General features: G+C 45.1%; 1 protein-coding gene across 2 annotated transcripts; it reads left to right on the plus strand.

The window, feature by feature from the left end:
* Positions 1-2,367: 2,367 nt before the first annotated feature.
* On the plus strand, positions 2,368-17,864 carry dspb (desmoplakin b). Of its 2 annotated transcripts, XR_015067987.1 has the most exons (25): positions 2,368-2,627; positions 3,143-3,230; positions 3,698-3,819; positions 3,904-4,054; positions 4,145-4,270; positions 4,405-4,464; positions 4,550-4,717; positions 4,781-4,885; positions 4,949-5,044; positions 5,239-5,364; positions 5,459-5,611; positions 5,806-5,960; positions 6,054-6,180; positions 6,309-6,495; positions 6,715-7,010; positions 7,080-7,258; positions 7,438-7,576; positions 7,992-8,176; positions 8,238-8,400; positions 8,481-8,564; positions 8,782-8,889; positions 8,993-9,091; positions 9,200-9,445; positions 9,547-9,697; positions 11,924-12,068. XR_015067987.1 is itself a non-coding variant. In XM_085928225.1 (24 exons), the coding sequence occupies exons 1-24, from the start codon at positions 2,392-2,394 to the stop codon at positions 17,369-17,371; spliced, it is 9,099 nt and encodes a 3,032-aa protein (XP_085784351.1). In that variant the 5' UTR covers positions 2,368-2,391; the 3' UTR covers positions 17,372-17,864. The 2 variants fall into 2 exon arrangements, 1 of the variants encoding a protein (XP_085784351.1); XM_085928225.1 differs by having other exon boundaries at positions 9,200-9,697; positions 11,924-17,864.
* Positions 17,865-18,027: the final 163 nt, after the last annotated feature.

The following is an 18,027-nucleotide window of genomic DNA, read 5'->3' on the forward strand; positions in this document are numbered from 1 at the left end:
TCATTATTCTGACTGCTACGACTGCAATTGGTTATCAAATCAATGAGGCTGGTGTGCGACTCCAAAAAGAAATTCTAAAGAGAAGCCAAAGGCAAACAAGGCTTGGCCCTGCACTAAAAAAATAAAGAGCACAAAACCATCACAAGGAAATAAGACTCAAGACCGGGAACTAAATCTGCATTTGAGGGAAGTTTGGAGTCTGATTTGTCCGACTTCCAACTAAGAATAATGCACGCAAACACTCTTTTGAACTGGGAGGTCCGAGTTGCGAAGAAAAAAAAAAAAAAAAATTGACCCAGAGTTCTCCTACAGACTAAAGAGTGCAAATGTGTGAATGGCAAAACGGAATTTACAAGCTTAGAAACATAACTTGAGCTTTATTAGGACAGGTTAAGGAAATTTGCAACCCTTGTCGGGATGGATGAACATTCATCTGGATTTGAACAGATGTGTTGGCGGGCTGAGCTAAAGCCACCACACCCGAGCAAAACTCACCTGGCTCGCAGCCAGGGTCATTGCACCCGCCATAGGCTGAAATTTGCTTTAACGGCACTCCGGCCACCTTTTACTCAAAGTTTTGCACTTGCTGCCATAGAAGTCAGTCATTGTCAACGTTTCTGCTCTTTTCATTCCTGAACACAATCTTGCACGCATGCGGCCGCACCCCAACAAGGCACTCAAACATCACTTCTGAGAAATGATTGAAAAGGTTCGCCTTTTGACGTGATGATTTCTGTCAGACTGTAGAAAGAAAACAACCAACCACAAAAATCCCTCTTGGGCAGGGAAGGTGCCGAAACATTCTCGTTGAGCGCTGCCGCATGTTAAAAAAAATGAAGAAGCAATTTGGGCAGATGTGCAGGTGAGGTGCATGGCGGTGAAAATGATCCAAGCAAACGAATGCAGCTCACTTGATGAAATCAAATACGTGAAAGAGGCTTGATGTTACATCATCAAATAGAAGACTCGTTGATGTGTCCACTCAAGCCTTATCCTGTCCCCAGGATGCAAGAATGAAAGGAAGGCACACACCCAGACTTTGCTGACAGCAAGTTAACCACTGAAGCAAGCTCGTAGCGACTTGTGTAAGTTTGCTACTCGAAGCGTCGACACCTGTCGCCTGTGAAAAAGAGAGTGCACGGCCAAATCTTGGCCAAGGCACGCCTGCCGTGGAATGCTCCTCTGCAAAAGGAGCAAGAGGCAAAATCTTTTCTGTCATGTGCCGCAGGAAAGAAACTTCATAGCAATGTGGGGACTTGCTTTGCTGAGAAAATAAAATGCATGCAGGCGCAGACACAAATGTCACGCTCAATCCCTAAGCGGTGACGTGGAATAGTTGTGAAGTCGAGGGGAGTCATTAAAATATTTATGCACTCTGTCATTTCTTCTCAAATATGCTTGACATAAATCTGAAGAACATCTTTCAAGTGCAATTCAAGTCCTGAGTGCATGACCAGACAAAACATTTGCTAAATACCTCAAGAGCTGTCGATGTTGTCTGAGCAAGTGAATGGGCAATTTTGAGAGCCCATCTTGATCTTGACAACTATTTCTTCAACGCCAAGTGAAGAACAACAAGAGTCACAGCTAACAAAGCACGGCGGCAGTTGCAATGTGCTTTGTGACTGTTTGGAGCTGTCAAGGCTGAGGGAGTTGAAAACAATTCCTAATATGAGTCAAGCTGCACAGAAAAATATTCACTGCTTTCTTTCACTCTCTGCATTGTGGCTAAATACCCTTTTGCGTTACTGAGTGCAGCAAAGCGTTCTTAATTATGCTGCTGTCCTAAAGCAAAGACACTGGTTGTCTGGTTGTCAAACTTGTTTTGCCGAAGGCTCCACCCAATGGCTGCAGGCAAGCGTGCGTACGATAGTCAAAATGTTGAAAAGAAGTCCATGGGCACATACGTGACTTCAAACATTACAGATGTAAAACAAAATGCAAAAAGCCAGCAGCACACAACTGTGGAAGTAGCTCACAACAAATATAAACATATTGAATTAAATACAAACGTCTCACAGGATTGTTGAGTGAATTTTTGAGCGGATCGCTACGGAAAAAGTCGTCATTCTGTTAGGGGCTATAATGCATTAAAGGCATTTCTATCTTGTCGTTTCAGTGGAGAAAATGAATTTCATATTTCAGTCAATTGAACACACACATCACAGCACATTATCGCAAGCTTTAAAAAAAAAAAAAAAAGAACACACAGCTTTAGGCCAGGCAAACTTGGGAGGGGCAGAAAGAGAACATGAGTGGAAGAAACATTTTGGCTCAGCAGGTTGGAGAAGGTGTGGTTTACAAAAAAAAAAAAAACAACAGTCCAGGCACCTGGAGCACGGGTACAGTCTGCTGCAACGGGTGGAAGGAGAGACAGCGACTCGTCCGGCCATGAGTCAGTACGATTCTCAAAACGCACTCAGCATGAACATGAGCTTGAGCCGCAAAGGAGACCCCGGTGGAGGCTCCTTCCGCTACACCCGCACGGAGTTGCTGCAAGGGGCTGCCGGCAACGGCTATGACCACTTCATGGACGGACACAACACCTTGCCGAGGAGTTCAGCAGGAGGGGCGATGGCGGTCGACACCATCGGAAGAATGACATCCACCACGGGAGGCGGAATCAGGTACGCTTCTCAAAGACTTTTGATTGGAAATTGCCCACAGTTGTTGCAAAATTGAATTGACCCCATCTATCTTGTTGAGTCAGCAAGTTTACACTCCATTAATGACTGCCATGAAAGACTACGGCAGGACTGTACCGTCAAATGGATGAGTGGTAATGCTTGATGGTATAAAAGGAATTCAGTGTTAGGAGATAAAATGCAAACTTCAAATAGGTTTAAATATGTTCAAATATGTTGTATTTACAAGATAGTGCAGCGGGGAATTGTTCCACAAGGTTTTGCGTTTGCAACAATGATGGCGAGTATTCATCTCAGACAATGGCTATTATTGCGAGCGTCTGTAGCGAGTGCTGTTCCCTCTATGGTAGTTTCCTAATTTAGGGACAATACTCCACATGTGAGTCTCAATACTAGACATATGTCACTGTGACGTTCTGCAAGACAACAGTCTCATGAGACGAGTCAGGACTGTAGACTTCAACTTTTGCACACTAAATGTTTGCTTCACTGTGCAGCGGCCTCAACGACATCCATCAGAGGGCCATGTCGCTTCAAGCCCAGTGTCAGGAGGACCTGAAGAGAGCCGAATTCGCCCTGCAATCTGTGAGTCTGTTTGGTTTGACATAATTGCCCCCCCCCCCCCCCCCCACAGTGGCTTTTCTTCATCACCTTTTTCTTTTCTTATCTTTTCTTTTTTTGGGGGGCTGTCACAACAATAGAAATCTTGCAAATTGTTGGTAATGTGAATTTGATTTGTAATAAAAAGCTATGTCACCTGCCAAGCATTGATTGTTTTGCAGTCAATTTCAGAGCACATGACAACCGCTAAGCTAATTCTTGTCTGTGATATAGAGAAACAAAAATCTCTCCCCCAAGAAGCATGTCAAGACTTAGTCCGCAGGGTATAGTGACATCTAGCGGTAGAAATGTAGATCACAACTAGTGCATCCTGGCCCTGAGTAAGAGACGGAAAATATTTCTCCTCATTTTCTTCTTGGTCCTTCTGCAGCAAGTTCTTCTGTTTTTGTGATGATGATTTTAGCATTTGGGTCTTTTTTTTTTCAATTCAGGGGGCTAATATGGCTGAAGCAGAGCAGTACATGGCGAGGGTGAAAGACACAATTGAGCAGCTGAAAATGTATGCAATGGACCTGAGGCAGATGGGGCAGCCCAACGACAACGTTGTCAGAATGTAAGCCTTTTCCTTCCAAAAGCTTGGCAGTGACATTGGCAAGTATCGCCTCTCCATTTGCACCCGTCTCTTGCCCATACCTAGTTGGGAGATTTGTAACGATCAGCTGAAGGGGGTCCACTTGGCAATGAGCGGCTCTTTGCAAAGGAGAAGGAGCGCTAAAGGGAGCTCTGGAACTCGGGAGGAGCCGGGGAAGAGCTTCCAAGATGCTGTGGCCTGGATCGCGCAGCAAAAGGTGGGCACGCTCACCTCCTCGCACAAAAACTTGTGTCTCGGATTACCTTTGCAAAAATAAGACTCACAGAGATGCTTTTATTCCCTCCAGCGTCTGATTGAAACGACATACTGGGGTGAAGATCCTGCTGGTATAGAGAAGAATCTTATCAGCCACCAGAGGTTTCATAACTCTATCCAGAACAGCGCAGAAGTGGACCGAGCCAGGAGTGAATTGGTTGGTCATCGTTACAATTATGGCGCTTGCTGTTGACACAGCCGACCAGCTAACACCCCCCACCACCAAAGAAAATCTCATTTTGTGCTTTCTATTGTCCTGAAATAGTGAAAATGTTTGATTTGATCCCCCAGGTCAAAAAAGGGGACAAAGGAAATCTTCACGCTTTGGACCAGGAGTGGGACAGTCTACAGGTCCAACAAATGCCTTGAATACAATCCAAGTGGTTTCAATTGGGTGGTGAGCTTGTTATTGAAATTCCTCCCTCTATGGCCATAGCAAATGTCACATGCTCGGATGCAGCAGTTAGGAGACCTCCAGCAGATCATCCAGGAACTGTCCAAGGAGATCATGTGGGTCAATGACAAGGAAGAAGAAGAGTTGGTCTTTGACTGGGGTGAAAAGAACCTGGACCAGTACATCCCCCGCAAGCAAGAAAGCTATTCCGTAAGTAGCGACACCTCCGACAAGATTGTGTCAGCTCATCCGCAAACGCTCTGTACGTTTTAGAAACTCATGAGTGCCCTCGAGGAGAAAGAAAAACATCTGAATAAACTGAAGGTCCGAGCGGACGCCCTACTGAAGAGCGAACACCCAGCCTCGGACAAGATTGAGGTTTGCTCTGATTGTGTTCGTCTGTGATAGCGGCAGCCTCATTGACGGGATTTTCTTCTCAAGGCGTACCGGGACACGCTGCAGACTCAGTGGAGTTGGCTCCTTCAAATTACCAAATGCATCGACGTGCATTTGAAGGAGAACGCAGCGTACAACCAGGTAATTCTCCAAACTCTTTGCCATACGTATCATCTTCATGTCAGAATAGCAAAGGATGGAAAGGTTGTGCTGTTAGCATGGCTAAAGCCACTTTCAGGAGGTGGCCCAGATCAGGCTTACAGCAGCAATGCTGTGCGCCATAACATGCGTAGGCTATACAACTAGCAACTTCAAGACTGTATGTCTGCTTCAAGTTCTTTAAGGAGGCCAATGAGACACACAGAGCCTTGCAGGGGCAAGAACAATCCATTCGTACAAAGTTCACCTGTGACAAGAACACCTCACTGGAAAACCTGTTGGAGTTGCTCCAGGGATTGGAGGTACAATGAAAGACAATCCAATTGACACGACGTATCACGGCTGCAGTCTCGTTGGCACTGACTCGATACGATTGTTCTTTGTTTTTTACTTAAGAGGGAGCGAGAGATGCTGAGGGACCAAAAGAGGCAAGTTCAGCATCTTGTTAACAAGGCCGACAGCATCGTCAGACTGAAATCCAGAAACCCCGAAGAGAAGAGCAATCGGCCTGTCATTGCTAAAGCCTTGTGCGACTTCAAACGAGACCAGGTCAGTGTTTTCACACTTGAAGGTTAGACCTCACTTGTTGAGTCTCGCAAAGATGTTGGGTCGACACATTCGTGGCAGCAAAGGTTTTGAAATTGATCTCGCTCTACCTTTCGAGCCCGCTAACTCGTGTCAAATACAAGTCAAACCCATCGTTTTCATTTTCAAGCCAGGGCTTGTGTTTGTTGATCCTCCAGAAGGTGATCTGTAAGGGTGACAAGGCCATCTTGAAGGACAACAGTCAGCGCAGCAAGTGGGAGGTCACAGGGCCGGGGGGACTGGATATGGTCATACCGTCCGTCTGCTTGATCCTCCCACCTCCCAATCCGCTCAGCGTTAACATGGCTAACAAGTGGGCAGCTTTATTTCTTCTTTTTGCCTGTGTGCCATTGACACGAACATTCAAAACAATGGCCAACGTATGTTCTTTTCCTCTTTTCAATAGAAACAAGGAGCTCTATGAGTCCATCATGTCTTTCTGGAACCAGCTGTACATCAACGTGAAGAGTCTCATCGCCTGGCAGTACTGCCTTGTGGATATCAATCGCATCAACTCGCTCACCCTAACCATGGTAGGGGGGGAATACAATGTCAAATGTAGCGAAAGCAACGGTAGGCCGATAAAAGGCCTGCAGATAGTTGTTTCTCTTGAGATCTTAAGCCACGCATTATGCATCATCTTACTCTACATTCATTTTAGCTGGCTCAGATGAGTCCAGAGGAGTACTCCCAGTTTATCAGGAGCCTGGAGACTCATTATGAAGAGTTCAAAGTGAGTTGCCAAGGCTCTCAGATGTTTGCTGAGAATGACAAGAGGGGCACGGAGATTCAGTTCAATGGGGCTCAGGCCTACTACGGAACTCTCGTGGTGCAGCTACCCGCTTACCGTAAGTCGCATACGCCTCCTGTAAGTCGCAAACGCCTCCTGAAAGTCAACTTCATACTTCATTTTTGACATTGAAAGAAGAAATGTGCAAACATTTCATCAAATATTTGATACAGTATGACATCGTGCAATGACAACAACCTACTGTGCCACAAATAACCACTTAGAAACTCATTTTAAATCAGCAATTTCCTCTTATATGTTTTTTTTTTTTATCTAGAAGCCCAGCAAGGGCAGCAACAGCTCATTATCGTGACCTCGGCTACCGATGGAGATGCCAGAATGCTTGAGGAAGAGCAGCAGAGGACAGAGGTGAAGAAAGTCAAGAAAGAGGTCGTGAAAGTGGTCAAGACGGAGCCAGTGAAAAAGAAGGTCACTTCGTCTCACAGTTTAACGGAGCTGCAAGCACTCAGAATGAAGCTGGAGGCAGCTGAGGACTTGCTGAGTCAGCATGTTCACATCTGCTTGGGAGATGATGCGACCAATGACTGTGGCCTCAGAATCACACAGATGGAGGTAAACAAAACAAACAGGCACTCAAATAGAAGCTCTTAAACCCTCACGGTCCATTTCTCAATATTAAAGAGTGCGCAGTTTGACGTCCAAGCAGTAAAAGAGGAGTACATCAGGCTGAGGGAGAATATTATGAAGGAGCTGGAGAGCACCAATGATTCTGATAAAGCTCAATTCCTACTTAGTGAGCTTGAAGTCATCACCCAACGACTCAGCGGTCTGGAGAGCAACTTATCAACTTTTCTTCTTTGGTAAGACTCTTGTTTTTCCATTGCTCAGTTATAAATTCCTTAAAGTCCAATACGGGTTTCATTAAAATGTCAAATCTATCACACGGTTTAAGTCTGCATGAAGTCAGCACCGGTATTTAGTTCGTCATGTCCTGATCATTTCCTGGAATATGATGAAATCCCATCCTTTCCGTTACCAGGCTGCAGGCTCTAAGGGACCTGCTGGAAAGCATGGCACATGCTGAAGATATAGTTAAAGTTCATGAGGCGAGATTGACCGAGAAGGAGACCACTTCTCTGTTACCGGGAGACGTGAACGACTACTTGAAGATTCTTAAGGTTCGTATTTTGCTGGGAGATTGATGCAGTGCTGCCGCAGATGATCAAAGTCAAAGTCCGCTTTATTGTCAATTTCTTCACTTGTTAAGGCACACAAAGAGATCGAAATTACCTTTCCCACCGTCCCACGGTAGTACACAACACTCACAATCAAATAGCACAAAGAGTAAAAACCAACAGACAAGAGCAACGAATAAGTAACAAGCAAATAACCCAAATGTCGCGGATGTAGACACAGATACCTCCTCCACGCGATTTCCCCCCTTTTTCAATGGCCCGATAGCACGCTAGCGGTGGCAGTGGTCGACAATTGCGCTCCTCAAATGATCAAAGGACCGGAATTGCCCACCCACGGCAAAATTGACCGGTTTTATCATGCCGTTGCTATTTTGCGCATTGTGTGTACAATGTTCAGGATGGCTTGGATGGCAAAAGTGACGTTGTGGCCTCCATGGAAGCTGAACTTGCCAAGGCAAACCAGTGCAATGGCCAGGTGGGCGGGCCCTTCTACAAGTGTGACATGATGCTGTCAAAATGCACTGAGCAGGTGGGCCTGCTGTCAGACCGCTGGAGACGAATAAAGGCACAGATCCATACTAGGTACACCACGGAATCAATGAACCTTGCCAATGTTTGCCTCAAATGAATGGATTGCTTTCAGACTGCAGGACTTGCAGCACTACCTGCCTCAACTGGAGCACTACAAGCAGTCCAGCTCCTCCTTCAGTGACTGGATTGATGACACTCGCAAAAAGCAAGACAGCCTGCAAGCCACCAACATCCAGAATGTTCATTCTCTGAAGGAGCACATCAGCAATCAGAAGGTTTTTCCAACAATATGATTTTGTGCCTATGCCATGTTTGTTCTGACATTGTGCATCTTTGTATTTGTCATGTTATCAAGGCTCTGAATGCAGAAATCAAAGCAAAGAGGGATGCACTGGAGAAAATCCTCAAAGACAATGAGGCCTGCGTGGCCTCAATCAAGGTAAGGAGGTCTTATTATTGATTATATTTATGAGGTCTTTCCATCTTCCTTAAAGGTGGACAAACGTGCATTGGCAGATTATCTTCAATATCTGCAATAGACAATCATTGTCATAAATTATGAGCGACATTGATGTGCTAATAGTTGTGAGAGAAACTTTCAATGACGTTAAAGGAGGACCTAAGTTTAAAATGACGAATGTTCTTTTGTTTTACAGGATTATGAAACAGACCTAGCCTGTTACACCTCTGGCTTAGAGACTTTGCTCAACATCCCTATCAAGAGAACAATGCTAAGATCGCCATCTGTGGATCTTATTCTAGAGGTACAGTGGACAATTGCACACCTTTTATTTGTCAAGTTATCAATTCAGAAAGTGATAACATCCATATCAAAGAATGAAATCATGACTGTTGCGTTTCTCTTAGGCTAGTCAACTGCAGACCCGTTACATGGAGTTGCTTACTATGTCTGATGACTACTTGAAATTCATTGGGGAGCTTCTCAAAAACATGGAGGATCTTAAGGTACTGAACTTTATATTTGTCGATATGTAAATATGTTGGAGTTGAGCCAAATGATTATTCACCATTCATACACTGCAGTGATCTTGAATGACTCTGCCTTGGTTCCAGATTCGCAGCACTCGAATTGACCTGTTAGAGGAAGAGCTTCGCATGCTGAGGGAGGCTATGGAGGATCGCAATAGCAAGAACAAGTCTCTCGAAGATGCCATTGTCCGCTATCAACTCGAGCTGTCCCAGTCACAGGACAAGCTGCTGTCAATGGAGGAGATCAAGCGAACCACAGCTCTACAGTGCAATGCCGCAAAAGACAGCCTAGATGACTCACACAACCAACTGGCGGACCGCGCTGATCAGGTGACACGTCTCAACTACTTGCTAGAGGAAGAAAAGAGGAAGACGAAATTGGCCGAGGAGCGCCACACCCATCAGCAACAGGAGTACGAGTCTGTCCTCAGGAAGAGGCAAACAGAGTTGGAAAGCGTGAGCTGGTCCAAAGTGGAAGTGGAAAAGACCACGGCAAATCAAGAGCATGAGATCAAGCAGCTGCAACGGAAGCTAGAAGAGGAAACATCCAAGGTGGCAGAACTGCAGAAGGAGATTTCAAAGGTAAGAAGCCAATGCAATGCAAAGATCACTAACTTAAATCGGCACTATGAATCCCAGATCCATGTCAATCAGAGCACAATTCAACGACTTTCGGCCCAGAAGGAGGATGACGCGTGTCGGCTTCAAATGCAATATGACAGGATGCAAGCAGAGAGAAGGACTATGGAGGATGAGCTCAGGAGGCTGAACATTTCCCTCAAGCAGGCAGAAGAACTAAAGAAGAGAGCAGAGGAAGAAGCCCATAGGCAGCGTTTGCTAACCACAGAAGAAGGGCACATGAGAAGAGAACTGGAACGTGAGATTGCGGTTTTGATCGAGCAGAGGGAGGAGGAAAGCAACAAGTACCAGGAGAACCTGGCTCAAGTTAGACAGGGGCTGGAGAAGAAGACTGAGCAGCTGGCCTACGTCACCCACAGTCTGGAGGAAGAGGTACGAAGAAGGGAAACTACAGAGGAAGGAAAATGTGCGCTAGAGCACACTTTGCTCGAACGTCAAGCAGAGCTAGCTAGTTCAGCAAAGGCCGTGGCCCGACTGCAGGCTTGTGAGGCGGAGCTTCACAATGTGCGTTTGGAGCTGGAGAGGGAGAATAGGGATCGGCGTAGAGTTGAAGAAAACCTGAATCGATTACAGGGCCGCATCAAACGCATTCAATCCGTTAGAGATAGCCTGGAGATCCAGCTGGCTAACCTGAGGATCGCCAACCAAGAAGAAGTAACCAAAAGGAGACAAATTGAGATCGACTTAGAGAAGACCACAATGACGATGAGACAGTACTACGGCACCATTACCGCTTTACGCCAGAACCAAGAGCAAGTCAACGCATCAGAAACGAGAAGTGAAGAACAGTATCTTGTTATACAGGAGGAACTGCAAAAAAGCTCGGATCAAAACAGAAGCTTGATGGAACAGTTGTCGCAACTGAGCACTGAGGTGAAAGCCCTGCAGCATCTCTTGTTACAGGAGCAAGCAAAAGTTGAAGAGGTCAACCAAAGGAATGAGAGTCTGCATAGAACAATAGAGGAGAAGAGTAAAACTCTGAATGAGAACTATTCTGAACTTCAAACTCTCAAAGGGAAGACTGAAATCATGACGAAAGAAAGACTGAGACTGGAAGAGGACCTTAGGATAACACGACATCATAATGCAAAACTTTTGAGATCCAAAGAGGAATGTGGTGATGAGATCTCCTCTCAAATTACCGCCCTGGAGCTTCAGCTGCAGGCTAGCGAGCGCAGCAATGTCGACTACCGTAACCTTATCTCAGAGCTCACCGTGGAGAGGGACAACCTCAAGGTGTCCGTCTCCAAAATGCAAACTCAAGCCGCTGAGGTACCCGCAAGTCTGAAACCTTCTCCCAGACTGCTCCCATCTTTCCAGATGAATCAAGTAGTCATCACTATCCATAGAAAAATTCTTGATTGCTTGCTTGCATGAACCTCAAAAATCCTTTTCTTTTGTTGCTTCAAAATTAGCATCAGACTTCCCAAAAGTTTGAGTGGTGTCTACATGGGGGAAAAGAAACATGTTTTAACCGTACGCAGTTGTCGGACAAAATTGCATTTGTCAAATGTCCTTTAAAGGAAATCATATTCTATAAGCAGCACTGCACATGCTCAAGATGAAAAGTGTGCAGATTACTTTTTTGTGATTTGGCACTCGAAATATGAAAACCAAGAACGGATCATTCTATTTTACCCAGCACCCAGACTTTTGAAATCAGAAGTTGTTTTTCTACAACTTGAAATGAAGTGCATGACTTTTTTCAAGTTATAGTTGGCAAGTTGTAGCGTACCCATTGGTAGTTGAGTAGCTGATCTGTTCACACTCCTCGCTCCACTATTCCAAAAGATGTAGCTTGCACAATTTTTCACTTCTGCTCATTTTTCCTTCGCCCAGAGACCCATTAATTGCTTACGACTAAAGCCGACACTTTTTTTGTTTGAATGAAATTCAAATTTCACACAAGTAATGTGTGCCATTTTGAAACTGAGAGATCGTCATTGGTATAGTAATTAGCATCCAATGACTTTATTTTATGAGTTGCAATCATTGCAGTTTGGAATAACAAAGCAAAACCGGGTTTGGGCCAGGATTTTGAGTATGTAATAATTAGGCAATTAGATTTGAAGTTTGCACGTGTGTAAATTCATGCTGTGTATATTTCCAAACATGCCCGAACGGACTCATTTTCAGCTTCTTTTCCATTTTCTCACTCATTTCCCACAGATCTCAAGCACAATGCTTTCACTGGAGTCTCAGCACAGCGAGATTGTGAAAGAGAGAGATGCACTGCTGCTGAAACTCCAGTTGTCTGGGACAGACAAAGATGACCTCCAAAGGCTCGAGGAGGAACTCCGATGCATTAAGCTGTCTCTTGAGTCTGAGCTTCAAAATAAGCGACGCGTACAGGGGGAGAATGAGAGGGTGAAAAGAGATTTAAGTTACTGGAAGGAACAATATGAAAGTAAGCAGGGTCTTGTTAACCAGTACGATGCAGACAAAGAACGTCTGGAAAGGGAAACGACAAGTCTGAAAAGTGAGATCGAGAGCCTTCGAATGCAACTTAGTGAGCTGGAGAACACATACAAAAGAAAGCTGTCAAACCTCCAGAAAGAACTCACAGAGTTGACTCTTGTGAGACAAACTATGGAGAATGAGGTCAAGAAAAATAGAGAACTCCCAACCTTGGATCCATCCACCGTTATTTTTCACGGTGTTCGTAAACCAATTAGAGCAACCCAATTGCTCGATTGTGGGCTTTTGGATAAAACAACTTTTAACCAGCTCATTAAAGGGCAAAAGACTGTTCCTGATGCGTCCGTCGATATAAAGGTTAATCTCAAAGGAACAGGCCCGATAGCAGGGGTGATCATTGAAAACCCACAGGGTGACAGTTTGATTTATAAAATAAGCCTCGCAGAAGCAAAGAAAGAAGGTCTTCTCCCAGCAGATGCTGTTGATCTGCTACTGGATGCTCAGGCAGCCACAGGTCACATCATTGATCCCAGAACTAATCAAAAGCTGACAGTAGAGGAGGCAGTTGCTGCCGGAGTGGTGGACCCAAGAGATCATAACAGACTTTTAGCGGCACAAGCTGCTGCCGTGGGCTACAAGGATCACAGTGCGGTCAAGCCACTTTCAGTGTACGAGGCCTTGAAGAGGGGATTGATCGACAGAAACGTTGGACTGCGTTTATTACAGGCCCAGGAGTGCGTTGGTGGCATACTAGATCCGGACCTCAGCGTGTTCCTTCCCAAAGTCACAGCTATCGGTCGTAGTATTTTGGATGAAAACCTCAGTTATGCTTTGACCCAGAATCCCAAGTGTTATCTTGACCCAGACAACGGACAGGGTGTCAGTTATGGAGATTTGAAAAAAAGATGCAAGACAGAGGCTCACACTGGTCTGCTACTGTTGCCAGTCACAAGGGGAAAAGACCCATCCAAAGTGATTTTCGATGGTGTTCGTAAGCCAGTCACAGCACAACAGTTGCATGATTGTGGGATCTTGGACAAACATTCACTTCATCAATTAACAAAGGGACAAAAATCCCTCCCACAGTTGTCAGAAGAAAAAAAAGTATTTTTAAAGGGGATCGGGCCAATTGCTGGTGTAGAAGTTGGATCTTTAGGGACTATATCTTTGTCAGAAGCCAAGAAAGAGTTGCTGATGAATCCACATTGTGCAGATTTACTACTTGATGCCCAGGCAGCGACCGGCTACATTATTGATCCAAAGATGAATCAGAAGTTCACAGTAGAGGAGGCATGTGCCAGAGGACTAGTGGACATAAGAGATCGAGATAGGCTCTTGGCAGCAGAATCCGCCGCTTTGGGTTATTGGGATTCTAGCACGGCGAAACCGCTTTCAGTCTTTCAAGCCATGAACAAAGGACTTATCGATAGGAGAACTGGGCTACGCCTGTTGCAGGCCCAGGACTCTTGTGGGGGGATTTTAGATCCTAATCTGAGTGTGTTCTTCCCCAAAGACATGGCTGTGAATCGCAGCCTTTTAGACGCAGATCTTTGTAAGGCTCTGAATCAAAATACAGAGTGTTACCTTGACCCGGAGAATGAACGAAATGTCAGCTATGAGGCTTTAAAGAAAAAATGCAAAACCAAGTTCAACACCGGTTTGATCATCCTACCAATTATTGAAAGAAAAGATGCCTCCAAACTAATGTTTGATGGTGTCCGCAAGCCAGTCTCAGCAAAAGAGTTGTTTGAATGCGGAGTGCTTGACAAGCATACATTCGATCAGTTGCTGAAAGGGGAGAAGACAGTCGCTGAGGTATCTTCTGAAAAGGTTGTCTATCTGAAGGGAACTGGCTCGATTGCTGGGGTTCAAGCTGGGAACCAAGGAAAAATTTCTTTGTCAGAAGCTAAAAAACAAGGCCTCTTATCCCCAGAGACTGCAAATTTGCTACTGGAAGCACAGGCTGCCACAGGTCACATCATCGATCCTACGACCTATCAGAAGCTAACAGTAGATGAAGCGTGTGCCAGAGGAGTAGTTGATCTAAAGGATAGAGACAAATTATTAGTCGCAGAAGCCGCTGCTATCGGTTATAAAGATCCAAGTATGGCGAGGCCTATGTCTGTCTATGAGGCCATGAAAAGAGGACTAATTGATAGGAAAACGGGTTTACGATTCCTGCAGGCCCAAGAGTGCGTCGGAGGCATACTTGACCCCACTCTCAGTGTATTCCTCCCAAAAGACATAGCGATCAAACGCAATTTATTAGATGAAGACCTCCGCAATTGTCTAAATCGAAGTCCTACATACTACCTTAATCCCGAACCTGAGCTCGATGTAAGTTACGGGGCTTTGAAACTTCGATGCGAGACAGAGTCTCACAGTGGCCTGCAAATTTTGCCAATTTCAGAAAAGCTGGATCCTTCCAAATTGACATTTAACGGTGTGCGCAAGACAGTAACAGCGCAACAATTGTTCGATTGTGGAGTCTTGGACAAAGCTACATTCAATCAACTCATCACAGGGTTGAAAACGGTACCGGAGGTGTCAGCGGAAAAGCAGGTTTTCCTCAAAGGCACTGCTTTAATTGCTGGGATTTCAGACGGATTATTCCAAAAAATCTCCTTTACTCAGGCCAAGAAAGAAAGTATTATAGCCCCTGACAGTGCTGACTTGCTACTTGAAGCTCAGGCAGCCACAGGACACATCATTAACCCACAGACCAATCAGAAATTGACCGTCAAGGAAGCATGTGCGAGAGGTGTAGTCTCTAAGGAAGACGAATCAAAGTTGTTTGCTGCTGAAGCTGCTGCCATAGGTTACAGAGACCCAAACACTTCCCTGCTCTTGTCAGCTGGCCAGGCCATGAAAAAGGGACTTATTGACAAGGACACAGCTGTTCGCTTACTTCAGGCTCAAGAGTGTGCAGGAGGTATTTTGGATCCTATCCTGAGTGTATACCTACCTAGGGACATTGCTATGAATCGAGATCTGATCGATGCAGACCTATACGAGGCCCTCTGTCAGAATCCTGAATGTTATTTGGATCCAGACACGCAACTGCCAGTGAGCTATCTGTCCTTGAAAGCGAGATGCAGAGCAGACACAAGCACGGGTTTATTGCTTCTTCCGGAACCTAAAAAGACAACAACTGTCCAAGGGCTTCGAAGTCAGGTCTCTGTCATAGATCTAGTAGATGCCAACCTGCTGGAGCCGTCTGATATTACTGGATTGAAAGAAGGGCGACTGACAAGTCAGGACATTGCGTACCGCCTGCGTTCTTATTTGGGCAAGTCCACCTGCATAGCAGGACTATTGGATGAAGCCAGTGATAGGGTGATAACAGTTTATGATGCAATGAAAAGTGGACTCTTACGACCGGAGACAGCTCTATACCTTCTTGAAGCCCAGGCCGCCTCAGGTTTTATCGTCGACCCAGTGAACAATATTCACCTCACTGTTAGTGAAGCTCATAGCAAAGGAGTTTTTGGGCCCGAGTGTCTGGACAACCTGCTATCAGCAGAAAGAGCTGTGAAAGGTTACAAACTGCCTGGTACACAAAAGGTTATCTCTCTTTTCCAGGCAATCGAGAGGGGTATAGTTGAGAAAGGGCACGGTATACGCCTTCTCGAGGCCCAGATTGCCAGTGGCGGGATTATTGATCCTGAACACAGCCATCGGATCGATGTGGATGTGGCCTACCGCAAAGGATTCTTCAACGAGGAAATGAATAAGAATGTGACCGATCACCATGCTGCTAGTAAGGATTACGTTGATCCTAACACAGAGGAACATTTAACATACCTGGGTCTTAAGAAACGTTGTATTACTCATGGGAAGACTGGCCTAATCCTTTTGCCACTTGTGGACAAGGAAAAACAAGAGGCAACAATGAAAAACACCTTGAGAAAAACGAGAGTGATAATTGTGGATCCGCAGACTAATAAGGAGATGACTATACGTCAAGCATATGATAAAGGCTTGATTGACTACAGCACCTATCTGGGGCTTTCTGAGCAGGAGTGTGAGTGGGAAGAGATCACCATCACCGAACCCGATGGTTCCAAACGTTCTGTTTTCATTGACAGGAAGACGGGAAGCGAGTACGACATCAATAAACTGCTTGAGAAAAAAATCATTGATCAGTCAGTTATGAATCAGTATCGCTCAGGGATCATTACTTTAACAGAGTTTGCAGATATCATCACTGAAAAGACGCATGAATTGCCACCAACAATTTCCACGTCACAGGCTTCATTTCCGACGTCAATGTCATCGTCAACAGCAAAATCTTCTTTCACAAAAATATCTTCGATACCTCCCACCATTAAAGAGCAAAGTTTTGCAACTGGCAGTTGTTCTCAAGGCCTATCAGACACCCTAAATCAAACATCAAGTGTCGCTATCACCCTGGCCTCTCCCGTTGAAAGTGTCGGTGAAAAGGAACCCGTGGGCGCCATATTTGATACAGAAACTTTGGACAAATTATCAATCATGGCAGCTCTAAACAATGGCCTTGTTGATACCATAACTGCTCAGAGATTGCTGGAGGCACAAGCGTGCACCGGAGGAATGGTAAATCCAGAAAACGGGCGGCGGCTCAGCATCCAAGAAGCGTGCCGTCAAGGCATCATTAATGATGACATGGCAGCAAAACTCAAGCCTGCTCAGAAAGCGTTTATTGGCTTTAAAGATGTCAAAAGCGGAAAGAAAATGTCTGCGGCTGAAGCCGTTAAGGAAATGTGGCTACCTTATGAGGCAGGCCACAGGTTTTTGGAGTTCCAATTTGTGACAGGAGGACTTTACGACCCTGAACTGGGCTGTAGACGAAGCGCGGCAGATGCTTTGAAAATGGGCTGGATTGATGGTAGCACTGTTATGAAACTCCAAGATGTCAAACGCCACACAAAGAATTTAACATGCCCAAAGAGCAAACTGAAGATTTCTTATCATGAGGCTCTGGACAATTGTCTGGTGGAGGAGAGTACTGGGATGAGAATGTTACCAGCATCATCCGTGTCCTCCAGAGGAATAAGTAGTCCGTACAATTATGCATCTGCCCCAGGATCTAGCACAGGCTCTAGAAGTGGCTCACGACGAAGCTCTCGTAGAAGCAGTTTGGATTTAGGCTCTCCCACCCCCTTGTCAACCAGTCATTACAGTCATACAACCCTTACCACCCACACCACTAGACCCTAACCCACCCACGGTCTTATCCCGAAGGTATGGAGTTGAGTCAGGGGGATTGAAATTGACTCATGAATACATTCAAGTAATCAACCACACAGGATTGGGAAGCCACACGCAGCGTGGAAATTGTAACATTTGAGACTTACTCTCCACAGCCGCTTTGTGAACCAACACCTATAACTTACTTCTTCGTGTACTGTCTGAAAAAGGGGCTTTTTTTTTTGCTTTGGGAACATATTGATGCAGTGATTACATTTATTTGGCTATTCTCTTTGTTTTGTCTTGAGAGCGTTGCAAGGTTAATTACATGCACAGTGGATGTTCAACTATAATTTGATGTTGATTTGGTTGAAGGAACATTTTCAAGCAACACGACACTGAAACAAAAGTTCTTTCCTGTTCTTTCCTTTCCTGAGTCGACTTGCATTTAATATGTATTTTTAATTCCTTTCTTGAATTCATGAAAACATTCAACTTTTGATTCTTTGAGTGAATAAATAATTGTCCATATATTCATGGTGATTCTGCTTATTTGCCAATATGTTGTTGTTTTCAGTAAAACATATGACATGAATGTTTCACAGTAGCGGTGTGTGCAACAAGTAATGACATTTCTAGCCCAACTACATTTCACCTTTGTTTGTACTAAACTGCCCCACATCCCC

The sequence above is a fragment of the Syngnathus leptorhynchus genome, chromosome 13, assembly GCF_054491065.1.
Source record: "Syngnathus leptorhynchus isolate UIUO chromosome 13, UIUO_Slep, whole genome shotgun sequence".
Taxonomy (NCBI): Eukaryota; Metazoa; Chordata; class Actinopteri; order Syngnathiformes; family Syngnathidae; genus Syngnathus; species Syngnathus leptorhynchus.

Bases quoted from the DNA above. Each gene is read 5' to 3' on its own strand.
- dspb (XM_085928225.1), top strand. From the start codon at position 2,392: ATGAGTCAGTACGATTCTCAAAACGCACTCAGCATGAACATGAGCTTG. The intron at 4,718-4,780 runs GTAAGTAGCGAC...TGTACGTTTTAG, and splicing joins GCAAGCAAGAAAGCTATTCC to AAACTCATGAGTGCCCTCGA. The intron at 8,401-8,480 runs GTTTTTCCAACA...CATGTTATCAAG, and splicing joins AGCACATCAGCAATCAGAAG to GCTCTGAATGCAGAAATCAA.